Genomic DNA, 17,221 nt, shown 5'->3' on the forward strand with positions numbered 1-17,221 from the left:
ACTGTTGTCCTCAGTCCATCTCGCCACCACCCTTCTGCAGCCATTAATCGGTCTGTGTTCTCTGTCGGTCTGATGCTCCCGTATCACTCGTATAATTAATTCAACCTTTTTCAAGGTCCGAAAGACAACAAGAGCTGTACATGTGTACGCCCTCTGGATACAGCGTGTTACGAAATCCACCTGAAAACAGCTTGAACGATATACACGAACACACGCACACACAGCAGCCATGACATATTCCCTTTACTCGTCATCTGTAGGAATGGCTTTTTACTGTACTAAATATAATCTCGTAAAAGGAAGGAATCTACTTCAGCAGGCACGGAATACTACAGTACCAATTTGATGGGGTTCGGTCAAGAAATTCACGGTCTACCGCTTTCCATTTTCGTCTGTGAATCGGCACTGCACTTCTCTTCGTCTGCATTATAATCACACAAAACACGTTCGCAGAATAGAAACATTAGAATATAGTTTTCGATCATGAAGAAAAGAATGTAAGAATGCCTAGCAGAATTAATAGGATACAAAGTGAAACATAGTTTAATTTGAAACCGATGAAACGCATAGGGACATGCTAGAGGAAATCGAAGGTACGTAACATTTTTCATATGTCAGTGAAATATTCTTATATATAATTAACTTTTTGGCTTGACTGAGGCTGAATTCCGGACATGTCCTTGCGCAGGTTGCATTGTCTAAGTTACAAACATCGCGGTCTAGGAGTAGCGATTCTGAATTAGTAACCAACACGTTCTTGGTCCAGGGTTCGAACTTAACACTGCGTAAATTTTGAATAAAAATCATCAGCAATGGCGGTCGACGGTTTGCGTCATAAGAAGTCCCCTCATTCAGCCAACGGTTTTGCAAAAGAGGGCCGACGAGCGGAAAGCTTTTCAGGATACTCTCTTGCCCTGCGTGTGGGAAACTGCCCCTAAAAGACGGAAGAATAAGCAATGATCAACGGTATGAGGATGAAGAAGGAAATGGAAACCACTGCATTAAATACACATTATGTGTACCCACAGGACATGTGGCTCGTAACTGAAAAAGTGTCAGTATGATCTCTCGTTTGGCAAATGATTCCGGACTAGTCCCCCATTCGGATCTCCGAAAGGAGTCCGCCAAAGGGGAGGTGACCATGAGAAAAAGACTGAATAAACAACGAAAGGACAAAGTTCTACGAGCTGCACAAGACCGAAAACATTAGTTTAGGTATACTTGCGACGTTGCAAGCATATGATCAAGAGATAGGGAATGACAGAAGTCTGGACGTGGTACGGAAGCTAGAAAATTTGAAAAAGGAAATGGTAAGGCTCGATTTAGATATAGTGGGAGTCACTAAAGTGAAATGGAAAAAGACAAGGATTTCTGATCAGACGAGTAAAAGTAACATAATCAGCAGCAGAAAATTGAATAACAGCAGTAGGATTCATTATGAATAAGAAGATAAGGCAGAGAGTGTGTTACTGTGAACAGTTCAGTGGTGGTATTGTTCTCATCACAGTCAGCAGCAAACCAACACCGAAAACATTAGTTTAGGTATACTTGAGACGTTGCAAGCATATGATCAAGAGATAGGGAAAGTATCTGAGGATACTGAACGAGTTATTCTGTAAGTAAAGGGAGATGAAAATCTAATGGTAACGGGGGATTGGAATGCTGTTGCAGGGGAAGGAGTAGAAGGAAGGATTAAGCGAGAATATGGACTTGGTTTGGTAGTAGGAAAGAGAGAGGAGAAACAGTAACTGAGCTCTGCAAAACATTTCACCTAGTAATAGTGAATACTCTGTTCAAGAACCACAAGAGGAGGAGGTATACTTGAAAAAAGGCCGGGAGATGCGGGAAGATTTCAATAAGATTAGATCAAAATCAAACAGAGATTTGGAAATCGGGTTCTGCATTGCAACAAGTACCCAGGAACAGATATAGACTCAGATCACAATTTATTAATGATGAAGATACTATTCAGAAAGAATCAGTGTGCAAAGAAGCGTGATACGGAAGTACTAAGGAATGAAGACATAAGCTTTAGGTTCTCTGAGAGTATAGATACTGCGATAACGAATAGTTCAGTAAGCACTTCAGTCGAAGAGGAAGGGACGTTTCTAAGAAGAGCAATCACGAATTTTGGACAGAGACACATAGGCACAAGTAAGATAGTTGCGAAGAAACCATTGGTAAAAGAAGAAATACTTCAACTGATCGACGAGAGAAGGAAGCACAAAAATGTTCAGGGGAATTCAGGAATACAGTAAGACAGGTCACTAATGAACGATATAAATAGGAAGTGCAGGGAAGCTAATGTGAAATTTTTACTTGAAAAGTGTGACGAAATCGAAAAAGAAATGATTGCTGGAAAGGCTGACTCAGCGTACAGAAAAGTCAAAACAACTTTCGGTGAAATTAAAACTAATAGTTAATACATTAAGAGTCAGATGAGATTCCCACAGTTTAATGTAGAGGGCATAGCTATTAGGTGGACAGAGTACACTGAGGGCCTCTCTGAGGGAGGGAGAGGATTTGCCTGATGGCTTACAGAAGAAACAGGAGTCGATAAGAAAGAGATAGGGGATCTGGTAATAGTATCAGAATTTAAAAGAGCTTTGGAAGACTTAAGATCAAATAAGGCCGAAGGGACAAATAACATTCCATCAAAATTTCTAAAATCTGGCAACAAAACAACTATTCATATTGGTGCATAGAAGGTATGAGACTGGCGATATTCCAACAGACTTTCGGAAGAACTTCATCCACACAATGCCGAAAATAGCAAGAGCCGAGAAATGCGAGAAGTATCGGACAATCTGCTTAATAGTTCATGCATCCAAGTTGCTGACAAGAATAGTACACAGAAAAAGGGAATAGAAAATTGAGGATCCAGTAGATGACGATCAGTTTTGCTTTATCTAAGGTAAAGGCACCGGACACGCAGCTCCGACGTCGCTGTTGATAATGGATGCGCGACTGAAGAAAATCACACATTGTACACCTGCATCTACGTGCGTATTCCACAAGTCACCGTATGGTGCTTGGTGGAGCGTACCATGTACCACTACTGATCATTCCCTTTCCCGTTCCACTCGCAAACAGAACCAGGGAAAAACGACTATCTACAGGGTTGTCCATTGATAGTGATCGGGCCAAATATCTCACGAAATAAGCATCAAACGGAAAAACTACAAAGAACGAAACTCGTCTAGCTTGAAGGGGGAAAGCAGATGGCGCTATGTTTGGCCCGCTAGTGGCGCTGCCATAGGTCAAACGGATATCAACTGCGTTTTTGTAAAAATGGGAACCCCCATTTTCTATTATATATTTGTGTAGTACGTAAGGAAATATGAATGTTTTAGTTGTACCACTTTTTTCGCTTTGTGATAGATGGCGCTGTAATAGTCGCAAACGTATAAGTACGTGGTATCACGTAACATTCCGCCAGTGCGGACGGTAATTGCTTCGTGATACATTACCCGTGTTAAAATGTACCGTTTACCAATTGCGGAAAAGGTCGATATCGTGTTGATGTATGGCTACTGTGACCAAAATGCCCATTGGGCATATGCTATGTACGTTGTTCGGTATCCTGGACGACATCATCCAAGTGTCCGGACCGTTCGCCAGATAGTTACGTTATTTAAGGAAACAGGAAGTGTTCAGCCATAGGTGAAACGTCAACCACGACCTGCAACAAATGCTGATGCCCAAGTAGGTGTTTTAGCTGCTGTCGCGGCTAATCCGCACGTCAGTAGCAAACAAATGGCGCGAGAATCGGGAATCTCAAAAACGTCGGTGTTGAGAATGCTACATCAACATCGATTCCACCCGTACCATATTTCTATGCACCAGGAATTGCATGGCGACGACTTTGAACGTCGTGTACAGTTCTGCCACTGGCCGTAAGTGAAATCACGGCTCGATGACCGATTTTTTGCACACGTTCTATTTAGCGATGAAGCGTCATTCACCGATAGCGGTAACGTAAACCGGCGTAATATGCTCTATTGGGCAACGGAAAATCTACGATGGCTGCGACAAGTGGAACATCAGCGGCCTTGGCGGGATAATGTATGGTGCCGCATTATGAGAGGAAGGATAATTGGCCCCCATTTTATCGATAGCAATCAAAATGGTGCAATGTATGCCGATTTCCTACCGATGTTACTACAAGATGTTTTACTGCATGACAGAATGGCGATGTACTTCCAACATGATGGATGTCCGGCACATAGCTCGCGTGCGGTTGAAGCGGTATTGAATAGCATATTTCATGACAAGTGGATTGGTCGTCGAAGCACCATACCATGGCCCGCGCATTCACCGGATCTGACGTCCCCGGATTTCATACTGTGGGGAAAGTTGAAGGATATTTGCTATCGTGATCCACCGACAACGCCTGACAACATGCGTAAGCGCATTGTCAATGCATGTGCGAACATTACGGAAGGCGAACTACTCGCTGTTGAGAGGAATGTCGTTACACGTATTGCCAAATGCATTGAGGTTGACGGACATCATTTTGAGCATTTATTGCATTAATGTGGTATTTACAGGTAATCACGCTGTAACACTATGTGTTCTCAGAAATGATCTGTTCACAAAGGTACATGTATCACATTAGAACACCGAAATGAAATGTTCAAACGTACCTACGTTCTGTATTTTAATTTAAAAAACCTACCTGTTACCAACTGTTCGTCTAAAATTGTGAGCCATACGTTTGTGACTACTACAGCGGCATCTATCACAAAGCGAAAAAAGTGGTCCAACTAAAACATTCATATTTCCTTACGTACTACACGAATATGTAATAAAAATGGGGGTTGCTATTTTAAAAAACGCAGTTGATATCCGTTTGACCTATGGCAACGCCATCTAGCGGGCCAAACATAGCGCCATCTGGTTTCCCCTTCGGGCTAGACAAGTTTCGTTCTTTGTAGTTTTTTCGTTTGACGCTTATTACGTGAGATATTTGGCCCGGTCATGATCGATGGACCACCCTGTATATGCCTCCGTACGAGCCCTAATCTCTGTAATCTTGTCTTCGTGTTCCTTAAGCGAAATGCACGTTGGCGGCAGTAGAATAGTTCTGCAGTGCGCGTCAAATACCGGTTCTCCAAATTTTCTGTATAGTAATCCTCGAAAAGAACGTCGCCTTCCCTCCAGTGTTTCCCATTTGAGTTCCCGAGGCATCTCTGTAATACTTGAGTGTTGTTGGAACCTATCGGTAACAAATCTAGCAGCCCGCGTTGAATTACTTCAATGTCTTCTTTTAAACTAAACACTCGAGTAGTACTCGACAATGTGTCGCTCTAGCGTCCTATATTCGATCTCATTTTCAGATGAACCATGTTGTTGTTGTGGTCTTCAGTCCTGAGACTGGTTTGATGCAGCTCTCCATGCTACTCTATCCTGTGCAAGCTGCTTCATCTCCCAGTACCTACTGCAGCCTACATCCTTCTGAATCTGTTTAGTGTATTCATCTCTTTGTCTCTCTCTACGATTTTTACCCTCCACGCTTCCCTCCAATACTAAATTGGTGATCCCTTGATGCCTCAGAATATGCCCTACCAACCGATCCCTTCTTCTAGTCAAGTTGTGCCACAAACTCCTCTTCTCTCCAATTCTATTCAATACCTCCTCATTAGTTATGTGATCAACCCATCTAATCTTCAGCACTCTTCTGTAACACCACATTTCGAAAGTTTCTATTCTCTTTTTGTCTGAACTATTCATCGTCCACGTTTCACTTCCATACAAGGCTACACTCCATACAAATACTTTCAGAAACGACTTCCTGACACTTAAATCCATACTCGATGTTAACAAATTTCTCTTCTTCAGAAACGCTTTCCTTTCCATTGCCAGTCTACATTTTATATCCTCTCTACTTCGACCACATTCAGTTATTTTGCTCCCCAAATAGCAAAACTCATTTACTACTTTAAGCGTTTCATTTCTTAATCTAATTCCCGCAGCATCGCCCGATTTAATTCGACTACATTCCATTATCCTCGTTTTGCTTTTGTTGATGTTCATCTTATATCCTCCTTTCAAGACACTGTCCATTCCATTCAACTGTTCTTCCAGGTCCTTTGCTGTCTCTGACAGAATTACTATGTCATCGGCAAACCTCAAAGTTTTTATTTCTTCTCCATGGATTTTAATACCTACTCTGAACTTTTCTTTTGTTTCCTTACTGCTTGCTCAATATACAGATTGAATAGCATCGGGGAGAGGCTACAACACTGTCACACCCCCTTCCCAACCACTGCATCCCTTTCAAGTCCCTCGACTCTTATAACTGCCATCTGGTTTCTGTACAAATTGTAAGTAGCCTTTCGTTCCCTGAATTTTACCCCTGCCACCTTTAGAATTTGAAAGAGATTATTCCAGTCAACAGATGAACCATACTTCCCCAAAATTCTCCCAATAAACCAAAGTCGACCGTTCTCCTTCGCTGCTACAATCCTTGCTAGCTCATTTCATTTCATCTTGTTTTGCTACGTTACGCCTGTGTATTTAATCGACGTGACTGTCTAAAACAGCACACTACCAATGCTGTAGCCGAAGATTACGGGTCTGTTTTTTCCCACTCATCTCCAGTAATTTACATGTTTCTTCATTTATACCTGGCTGCCATTCATCACACCAACTAGAAATTTTGTCTAAGTCGTCTTGTATCCTCCTACAGTCACTCAACGACGACACCTTCCCATACACCACAGCATCATCAGCAGACTAAGCACACTGCTACTTACCCTGTCTGCCAGATCATTTGTACATATAGAAAATAACTTCCCCTGGGCACTCCTGTCGATACTCTTATATTTGATGAACACTCGTCGTCGAGGACGACACACTGGGTTCTGTTACTTAAGAAGACTTCGAGTAGTTCACATAGCTGGGAACCTACTCCTTACGCTTGTACCTTCGGTAACTGTCGGCAGTGTGGCACCGTGTCTAATGCTTTACGGACATCTAGGAATATGGAATCCACTGTTGCCTTCATACATGGTTCGCAGAATCTCGTGAGAAAAAGGCAAGCTGAGTTTCCCGCGATCGATGCTTTCTAAAACCGTGCTCATTTGTGGACAATGAAATTTGTTATATTCGACTGAGAATATGTTCAAAGATTTTGCAGAAAACCGGTCTTGAAGATACTGGTCTATAATTTTGAGGGTCCATTCTTTTACCCTTCTGATACACAGGAGTCGTCTGCGCTTTTTTTCCAGTCTGATGAGACTTTGCGTTGTCCGAGAGATTCGCGATATATGCAAGCTAAGTAACGGACCTGTTCTGTAGACTACTCTGCGTAAAACCAAATTGGGTTCAAATGGTTCAAATGGCTCTGAGCACTATGGGACTTAACATCTGTGGTCATCAGTCCCCTAGAACTTAGAACTACTTAAACCTAACTAACCTAAGGACATCACACACATCCATGCCCGAGACAGGATTCGAACCTGCGACCGTACCAAATTGGGATTCCATCAAGACCTGACAACTGATCTGCTTTCAACTCTGTTGTTTCTCTCCACCAGAGACGCATATTACTATGTCCTCCATACTGGGGTCTGTACGACGATCAAATGACGGTAAGTTTGCACCATTCTCCTGCGTTAACGATTTCTTAAACGCGTAGTTTAAAACTTCAGCCTTTCTTTGTCTTCTAATGTCAATCCACATTAGTCAACTACTGACTGGATGGAAGCCTTTGACCCACTTAGCGATTTTACTTTGGACCAAAATTTTCTCAGGCTCTCGGCAAGATCTGTTGCTGAAGTATGACGAGGTAGTTGTTGTAAGCTTCGCACGTCGATCTTTTTACAAAGGCAAGAATTTCTATTAACTTTAGCCTGTTGTCATTTGCGCGTTCTTTTTTGAACCGCGAGTGCGACCAACCTTTGCTTCCACAGCATTTTTACGAATTTAGCTGTTAATCTAAGGTGGGTGTTTTCCGTCCTTAATCCACTTACTCGGCACAGTATGATTTGCACTCCGTTCAATTTTTGCTTCTAGTTTCTCTACGTCCATCGTACTGGAACTAAATGACGTCAGTTCATTGTGTAAGTCGGATGCTAGCAACTGTCTAGCTGCTCTTTCCAGCAATAATACTCTCGTAGCCTTCTTGATTGACTTGTCAAATTTACTATCCAAAGCCGCTATGACGACGTCATTGTCACTAATCTCTGTACACGGATACCGTCGATTATGTCAGGCTTGTTTGTAGCAACAAGGACTTTCATAGGATTTCTCGGCCTTGACAAAGCGTTCGACAGTGTAAAGTGGTGAAAGACGTTCGCAATTCTCTGAAAACTTGGACTAAGCAGCAGAGGATGATGGGTAATATGCAACATGTACACGAACCAAGACGGAACAATAACAGTGGAAAATCAAGAACGAACTGCTCGAATCCAAAAGGGTAGTTTTTCACCCCTACTGTTCAATGTACACATCGAAGATGCAATGACGGAAATAAAAGAAAGTTTCAAAAGTAGAATTAAAATTCAAGGTAAAAGATATCGGTGATAAGTTTCGCTGAGGACATTACTATCCCAAGTGAAAGTGAAGAAGCATTACAGCATTTGTTGAATGGAATGAACAGTCTAATGAGTATAGAATATGGATTGAGAGTAAATAGAAGAAAGGAGAAAATAATGAGAAGTAGAAGAAATGAGAATACTGAGAACCTTGACATCAGAATTCGTGATCACGAAATACACGAAGTTAAGGAATCCTGCTACCTAGAAAGCACAATAACCTATGATGGACGGAGCAAGAAGGACATCAAACACAGACTAACACTGGAAAAAAGGGCATTCTCGGCCAAGGGAAGTCCACTGATAAGAAACAAAGATCTTAATTTGAGAAAGAGATTTCCTGATTGATTGATGTTTGGTAAGTGTGGCGCTCAACTGCGCGGTCATCAGAGCCCATACACAGTCCCAATTTTGACACAGTCCAGGTTTTACACAGTCCAGTTAGTTACTGCCACGAATGATGATTATGATGATGATGATGGTGAAATAATGAGGACAACACAAACACCCAGTCCCTGAGCAGAGAAAATCCTCAACCCGACCAGGAATCGACCCCGGGACCCCGTGATTCAGAGACAGCAACGCTGAGATTTCTTAGAATGTGCTTTTGGAGCACAGCATCGTATTCTGGTGAAATATGGACTGTAGGAAAACCGGAACACAAATGAATCAAAGCATTTTAGATGTGATGCTATACAAGAATGTTGAAAAATAGGTGGACTGATGAGGTAAGTAATAAGAAGGTTCTCCGCAGAATCGGCGAGGAAAGGAATGTATAGAAAACACTGACTATAAGAAGGAACAGGACGATAGAATATGTTAGAATAACAGGGATTAAATTCCATGGGACTATAGAGAGCTGCAGAGGATAAAAACTGCAGAGGAAGACAGATATTGGAATTCAACCAGTAAATAATAGAGGACAGAGATTGGAAATGCTACAGTGGGACGAAAAGTTTGGCACAGCAGGGGAATTCGTGGCGGGTAGCACCAAACCTGTCAGAAGACTGACAATAGAAAAAAAAGACACATCTCATGGTGCCCCTCATATCTGAAACGTGCAGTCGATAGGAAGATGGTCCAAATACCCGTCTAGGCCGTCCAGATTTAGTTTTTCTGTAGTCCCTAAATCGTTTAAAGCAAATTCCGGAATTGTTTCTTTGTAAGAGACACGGTCGATTTCCTTCAAGGCGCTTGTCCAACCCGAGCATGTGCTCCGTCTCAGAAGACCTGGTCATCGACAGAAAGTTAAAGGTTAAACTTCTTTCCTTCCCTTACCTTCAGTCTAGCCGTACTTGTCTCCTACTTTCCAAATATCCATAGCTTTGTGTCCAACGATGGACTACCAGACCTGGAAGAATGGAAGAAATGGATCAATTAAAGTTCAGACGAAGTTGTTTTCGCAGCGAATATTTGTTCAGTAGCAGAGAGTAAACTGTTATAAAATTCACTGGCAGATTACAACCTCATGTCGGAATCGAACTCGAAACCAGATCGTAGACGTCCGCGGTCAGTTCCTTCACCAGTGAGTCCTTTCTCATCTGTAGCGACTTCTTGTGCAGTCTACAAGCTCTTGACCAGTGTAACCCTCGCCATCCCTTGGTCATTGCTATCCAGGATTCCCAGTATGCCCTTCAACAATGTGGACGCTCAGTGACCTTCGTCAAGTTCCTGACCACGTCGGAATACTGGGGAATTGATACTGGGGATTGGCAGGCTGGCCAAACTGCCTACCAATAAGCTGACTCTTCAAATCAGTACTCAAAAAAATGGTTCAAATGGCTCTGAGCACTATGGGACTTAACTTCTGAGGTCATCAGTCCCCTATACCTTAGAACTACTTAAACCTAACTAACCTAAGGACATCACACACATCCATGCCCGAGGCAGGATTCGATCCTGCGACCGTAGCGGTCGCGCGGCCAGACTGTAGCGACTAGAACCGCTCGACCACCGCGGCCGGCTCAATATTCAAACTTTAGGGTACTGGAATACGGAATAGCTCTCTTTCACTTCATCAAATAAACTACAGGCAATAAAGGAGACTACAAATCTACAAGGTCCTCCATACAGGCCGCTTGCAAGGACTCTACCATCCTTTGCCTGCTTCGCATTGGCTATACTTGGCAGATTCATGGTCATCTCCTTTGCCATGAGGACCCAGCCCACTGTTGTTGTGGTTCTCATTTCACAGTGGTTGACATTTTGCTTCACTGTCCCAGCCTGGCGGCCCTGTGGTGGACTCTCAATCTCCCTCACTCGCCACCCTTGGTATTAGGAGACGATGCCTCTGCAGCAGACTTAGTTTTACACTTTGTTCATAAAGGGGGCTATTACCACTCCCTTTAAGGAAGGGAAATTAACCTTATCGGCCCATTGAGGGAGTTTTCATGAAGGGGGCTTTTACCTCTCCCTTTAGGGGATGGCCACTTAACCTTATCGGCACACTGAGGGGTCGACACAACATTGTGTTGCCTCCTCTGCCCAGACTGGGCTGCAGCTGTCTCGGCTTGGTGGTCCACCCTACCCCTAACCCTACCTGCTCTTCCCCCCCCCCCCCTCTCATGTGGTCTGTTTGACTTGCTCGTCGTATGTCTATCTGTGCTTATCTTACTCTGCCGTATTGGCAGTCTTTCCCATGCAATTTCTGAGTTGGGTACCTCTGGTAAGTGGAGGGGGTTGGGGCTGTATGTCCCCCCGTTGTATTCCACTTTTGGGGGCTTCTTGCTGCTCCCCAGATGGGGCATCATGCCTGCTTTTTTTCATCTGTCTCCCTTTCCTCTTCTTTTGTCCTTTATCTCGCCTTCGCTGACCTTTGGTACACCTTGGGTTTTTCTTCCCCTGAGTTTTGTGCGGTAGGTTATCTGTTCGAGGAAAAGGGGACTGATGACCTAGCATTTCGGTCCCTTTAATCATCCAACCAACCAGCCAGCTAACGACTCCCACTTTAATTTATATTCGATATTAATGAAAGCTTTTCTTCTTGTTGTCAGTCCGCATGTTACACACTCTGTACTTCGGGCGTTTCCACTTATTTTGCTGTCCAGACAGCTAAACTCGACAAGTACTTACCATGTCTAATTTCCTAGTCCGAATCGCTCAGCATTATCTTAATTCGATTACGTTCTATTACCCTTGTTTTACTTTTGTCAACTAAGAATCTCTTTTCAAGACACTAACCATTCCGTTCCACTGCTCCAAGTCCTATGCCGCCTTTGACATAAATCACAATTTCATTGGAAAACATCGAGGTTTGTATCCTTCCTTCCTGAACGTAAATTCCTTTTCCGAATTTATCCTTGATTTCCTTTACTTCCTGCTTATTGTACTGATTTGATAACACCAGGGACAGGCTATGTTCATCTCTCACTCCCTTTTTGACTACTTCGTAACCTTTTTTCATCTCTCTCAACTCTAACTGCAGTCTAGTTTCTATACCAGTACCTTTACCTCGGATGCAAGCCCAGAAGCGTTGCAACTATCAATTTCGGCGAGAAATTCTGATGGAGTATATCTCAACCCACATAGAAATAAAGCTCTCGTATTAAATACACACAAATCAAAAAAAGTTTTGCATCACCTCGGTTGCGAGAGTTCCGGAACTTGTACAGAAAACTGGAATAGAGATCAACATAAACATCATTTCTGCTCATGAAAACCACACATTGCATGTTGTACCACCCAACAGCGAGACCATCACAGGTTGTGGTCCAGATTGCTGTACACAACGGTACCTCTAATACCCAGTAGCACGTCCTCCTGCATTGATCCGTGTCTGTTTTCGTCGTGGCATACTATCCACAAGTTCATCAAGGCACTGTTGATCCAGATTGTCCCACTCCTCAGCGGCGATTTGGCGTAGATCCTTCATAGTGGCTGGTGGATCACGTCGTCCACAAACAGCCCTTTACAATTTATCCCAGGCATTTTCGATAGGGTTCATGTCTGGAGAACATACTGGCCACTCTAGTCGAGCGATGTCGTTGTCCTAAATGAAGTCATTCACAAAATGTGCACGATGAGGGCGTGAATTGCCGTCCATGAAGACGAATGCCTCGCCAATATGCTGCCGATATGGTCGCACTATCGGTCGGAGGATGGCATTCACGTATCGTGCAGCCATTGCGGCGCCTTCCATGACCACCAGAGGCGTAAGCTGGTCCTGCATAATGCCACCCCAAAACAGCAGGGAACCTCCACTTTGATGCACTCGCTGGACAGTGTGTCTAAGGCGTTCAGTTTGACCGGGTTGCCTCCATACACGTCTCCGACGATTGTCTGAGTGAAGGCTTATGCGACGATCATCGGTGAAGAGAACGTGATGTCAATCTTGAGCGGTCCATTCGGCAGTTTGGTGGGCCCATCTATACCGCACTGTATGGTGTCGTGGTTGCAAATATTGACCTCGCCATGGAAGTTGGGAGTTAAGTAGCGCATCATGCAGCCTATTGCGCACAGTTTGAGTCGTAACACGACGTCCTGCGGCAGCACCAAAATCATTATTCAACATGGTGGCGTTGCTGTCAGGATTCCTCCGAGCCATAATCCGTAGGTAGCGGTCATCCATTGCAGCACTAACCCTTGGGCGGCCTGAGCGAGGCATGTCATCGACAGTTCCTGTCTCTCTGTATCTCCTCCATGTCCTAACAACATCTCTTTGGTTCACTCAGAGACGCCTGGACACTTCCCTTGTTGAGAGCCCATCCTGCCACATAGTAACCATGCGGACGTGATCGAACCGCGGTATTGACAGTCTAGGCATGGTTGAACTACAGACAAGACGAGCCGTGTACCTCCTTCCTGGTGGAATGACTGGAACTGATCGGCTGTCGGACCCCCTCCGTCTAATAGGCGCTGTTCATGTATGGCTGTTTACATCTTTGGGCGAGTTTAGTGACATTTCTGAACAGTCGAAGGGACTCTGTCTGTGATACAACATCCACAGTCAACGTCTATCTTCAGGGGTTCCTGGAACTGGGATGATGCAAAACTTTTTTTAATGTGTGTACTATTGATACGACTAATTTGCCATTTCTTGTTACATGTTTTGTTAATGTGTGTTATAGATGCTGACTATATTTACAGCAATTAACTGTGAATTTATTTACAGGACAATAACAAATAGATAACATCGTTTTGCTATAAACTTTCTGTTCAGCTACTTACCAAACGAGTCGCAGGTGGCGGTATTGTCGAGATTCCTCTCGCCTTCATAGAAAGTCCAACTGCCCTGCACGTCACTGTACAGGCAACTCGCTGGAGTGTCTGCTGTGACGCCCACCAACAGTAGGGCTGCCACTACCACCGAGACGCACGGGTATGTAAACATGGCTGCTGTCTCAACTCCTGCAGCCAAAATTAAATATAAGATACTATCCATCACCAAAGTATTAAACAGATCTCTTTTCAAATTTCCTGTACACTACACATTAGGATCTCTTCCAGTTCCATTCGCGTAAGAAGTGCAAGAAGAATGTTTGTCAAATGTCCATACCGGAACAATGACGCTCCAACCAAGGTAACATTCAGAGTCATTCCTAGTAATAAATCTTCAGACCAAGCTTGTCTGATCAACCCACGTGATTGTAATTTCGTCAATAAGCGTTATTGTGGTACTGAGGATCAGCACAACACGTGCACTGAAAATCGTGTAGCTATTGTTCCTGCTGTTCCAGTACTTCTACAGCCAGACTTCAAAACCTATAGCAAGGCAGGCCAGCTACAAGATCATTCTGCCAAGGCTGGAATTTTGTTGCTATTTCACAGAGCAAGGGCCTGGCCACTGCAATGGTGGCTCGAATTAGCCCGAGCCAGTGACCAGCGTTGCTTCCCCTTTGTTAACTACGTGACCAAAATGGAATAAATAATTGTCATAAAAATCAGACCAAGTGAGTACAAGTACTGGTCGCTCGCACGTAGCAGTATCTCGTCTCCGACTGTTGTCTGCACTGAGGCCTACTCCAAGGTAGACAACCGTCCCATATGGGCCACTCAGCTTTATCTAAGTCGAGCCACATCATCCACCAACTACTGGCCTACTGGCCAGTGCTAGACCTGCTCCTTCCGGGGCTTGAGCACCAGCCATCAAGAAGGGATCCACCTTAAGGATGACCTCAGCAGGCTTTTTGGACGTCTACATGGGGCATAGGTGCAGTAACAGCACACGAACCACGCGCCTAGCCCACTACAGGTACTGCAGGGCTGTGCTAAACATATGCCTACTATGGGATATATACAGACCCTGAAGCATTCATCACAGCATGTGATAACACAGGTTATATGAGTTCTGGCGGAGTCTCTGGTGGGGAGGCAGTTACCATTTCAGATCAGATTAGCAATTCGTAACTGCGCGTTTAAAAACATACAAATGCGTGATAACACAGGACAGATAACTCGTGGATCCTGAACGGAGCCGATCGTCCACGATGTATGTTGAGCAAGGCAACCAATGTCACATCACCAGTTCGTTATGTGGCCCGTATTACCCGTGCGACCCGTGTCTGTAAGCCAGACGGCAGCAAGGGGCGTATGCCACCGCTGCTTTGTTGAGCCACCGTTCTGCTGCCCTTGCGTCCTCGACTGGTGCAGGCAGAACACGCTAAGGCATCCACCGCTCCATGGGCACCATGCCCAGTGTCGAGCCACCGTCTTCAGATACTTTACGACCATCTTGTTAAATAAAGAACTCTGTCGTTAATCGAGAATTTCTGATTCTACGACGTCGAGCAGCTGGTAATATGCACCCAACGTCAACGTCCTACACAGCATTCTCAGATGGCCACCCTGCATACAACAGTGTCCGAGTCTGCGGCACAATTACATTCCGTGCAGTCAGTTCCACAATCGGAATATCACGAGAAATGACAGCTGAGTTCGACACTCCATATAGGACAGTTCTTCATGATGAGGTTCCAACCGTTAACCACGAGATCGACTCCGATGACAAATGGTCCCCCCCTCCTCCCCGCAGCATTTGTCATGGGCACATCGATAGCTTTGTAAAATTACTTCCGCTAACGAAGTCACAGTGACTTGCACATTGACAGCAACCAAGATATTATACAGATCTGATGCTGAACTTTTTATCACAGTCCTACCCCACATTCAGGCACAGAAATACAGTCACGATTTTCAGCCAGTACAATAGTGATATTGGGAGAGATCGGGAAGTGCGATCTGTCAAATACAATGCCGCAGCCTGTATGATTTTTGTAACTGATGTGAGTTTCATCGAAACTTAACGACAGGTTACATGTCCAACAGGCTGCCTCACGTTCCATTTCAAATCTTTAATCGGCCAGGACCTACTTGAGCTGACATGGAGGTATTACAGTAAAATAACTACAAAACGAAACAACTAATTCATTTCAAAAAATGGTTCAAATGGCTCTGAGCACTATGGGACTTAACATCTGAGGTCATCAGTCCCCTAGAACTTAGAACTACTTAAACCTAACTAACCTAAGGACATCACACACATCCATGCCCGAGGCAGGATTCGAACCTGCGATCGTAGCGGTTGCGTGGTTCCAGACTGAAGTGCCTAGAACCGCTCGGCCACACCGACCGGCTAATTCATTTGAGTAACAATTGTTACTACCCTGCGCGCTCATCCTATGCAATGCATGACTGTTCTTATTTTAAAAGTAGGGAACATTTACAGCTTGGATGGTGAAGCCAACTTGTTCACCTCATCTTGCAACTGACAGTAGATACCTAGGCAGACAAGATACTGCTAGGTGCAACCTACGCAGTAAAATAACGAATGACGGATGGAGCAAGGAGGACATCCAAGGCAGACTAGGAATAGCAAAAAGGGCATTCCTGGCCAAGAGAAGTCTACTAATATCAAATATCGGCCTTAATTTGAGGAAGAAATTTCTGAGAATGTACGTCTGGAGTACAGCATTGTATGGTAGTGAAACACGGTCTGTGGGAAAACCGGAACAGAAGAGAATCGAAGCATTTCAGATTTGGTGCTACAGACGAATGTTGAAAATAGGTGGACTGATAAGGTTAGGAATGAGGGTGTTCTGTGCAGAATCGGAGAGGAAAGGAATATGTGGAATCACTTACAAGGAGAAGGGATAGGATGATACTACATCTGTTAAGACATGAGGGAATGACTCCCATAGTACTACAGGGTGCTATAGAAGGCAAAAACTGTATAGGAAGACAGAGACTGGAATACATCCAGCAAAAAATAGAGGACGTAGGTTGCAAGTGCTACTCTGAGATGAAGAGGTTGGCACAGGAGAGGAATTCGTGGCGGGCCACATAAAACTAGTCAGAAGACTGAAGACCCAAATAAAAAAAAAAAAACGTGTTACAACCTGTCATTACTTTGTGCAACATGGGCGACTACCCGCCCCGCTTAGGAACATATTGTGTGGATGTTCCTATCATCTGGAGAGATATACCGCTTAAAAATTGTTGAGGACGGCCCTCTGTGCCCACGCAGACAATTAGAGAAACGAACGGTTAGCCCAGACTGACGTGAGTCAAGCGTACCTGACAGAACTACAGTGTGCAGGTAACCCACAGCTCACATTCCAATTATGAGATCCAGAGGGCCCTGGCGTCCAGTATGTTGTATTCCTTTTTTACCGCAATGCTTCGATACAATTCCGAATCGATGTCGAGTGGACAAAATACGAGAGCAAATGGATTCAGAACTTCGT

At 44.2% G+C, this 17,221-nt stretch overlaps 1 protein-coding gene across 1 annotated transcript in view; it reads right to left on the minus strand.

Moving 5' to 3' along the window:
• Nucleotides 1-13,882, minus strand: part of LOC126181654 (dipeptidyl peptidase 1-like) — a 53,723-nt gene extending 39,841 nt beyond the window's left edge. The window contains exon 1 of the mRNA XM_049924788.1: nt 13,707-13,882. Coding sequence (XP_049780745.1) covers nt 13,707-13,869 — 163 coding nt within the window. The 5' untranslated portion in view covers nt 13,870-13,882. The remainder of the gene's footprint in view (nt 1-13,706) is intronic.
• Nucleotides 13,883-17,221: the final 3,339 nt, after the last annotated feature.

This window comes from Schistocerca cancellata, chromosome 1 (assembly GCF_023864275.1).
Source record: "Schistocerca cancellata isolate TAMUIC-IGC-003103 chromosome 1, iqSchCanc2.1, whole genome shotgun sequence".
Taxonomy (NCBI): domain Eukaryota; kingdom Metazoa; phylum Arthropoda; class Insecta; order Orthoptera; family Acrididae; genus Schistocerca; species Schistocerca cancellata.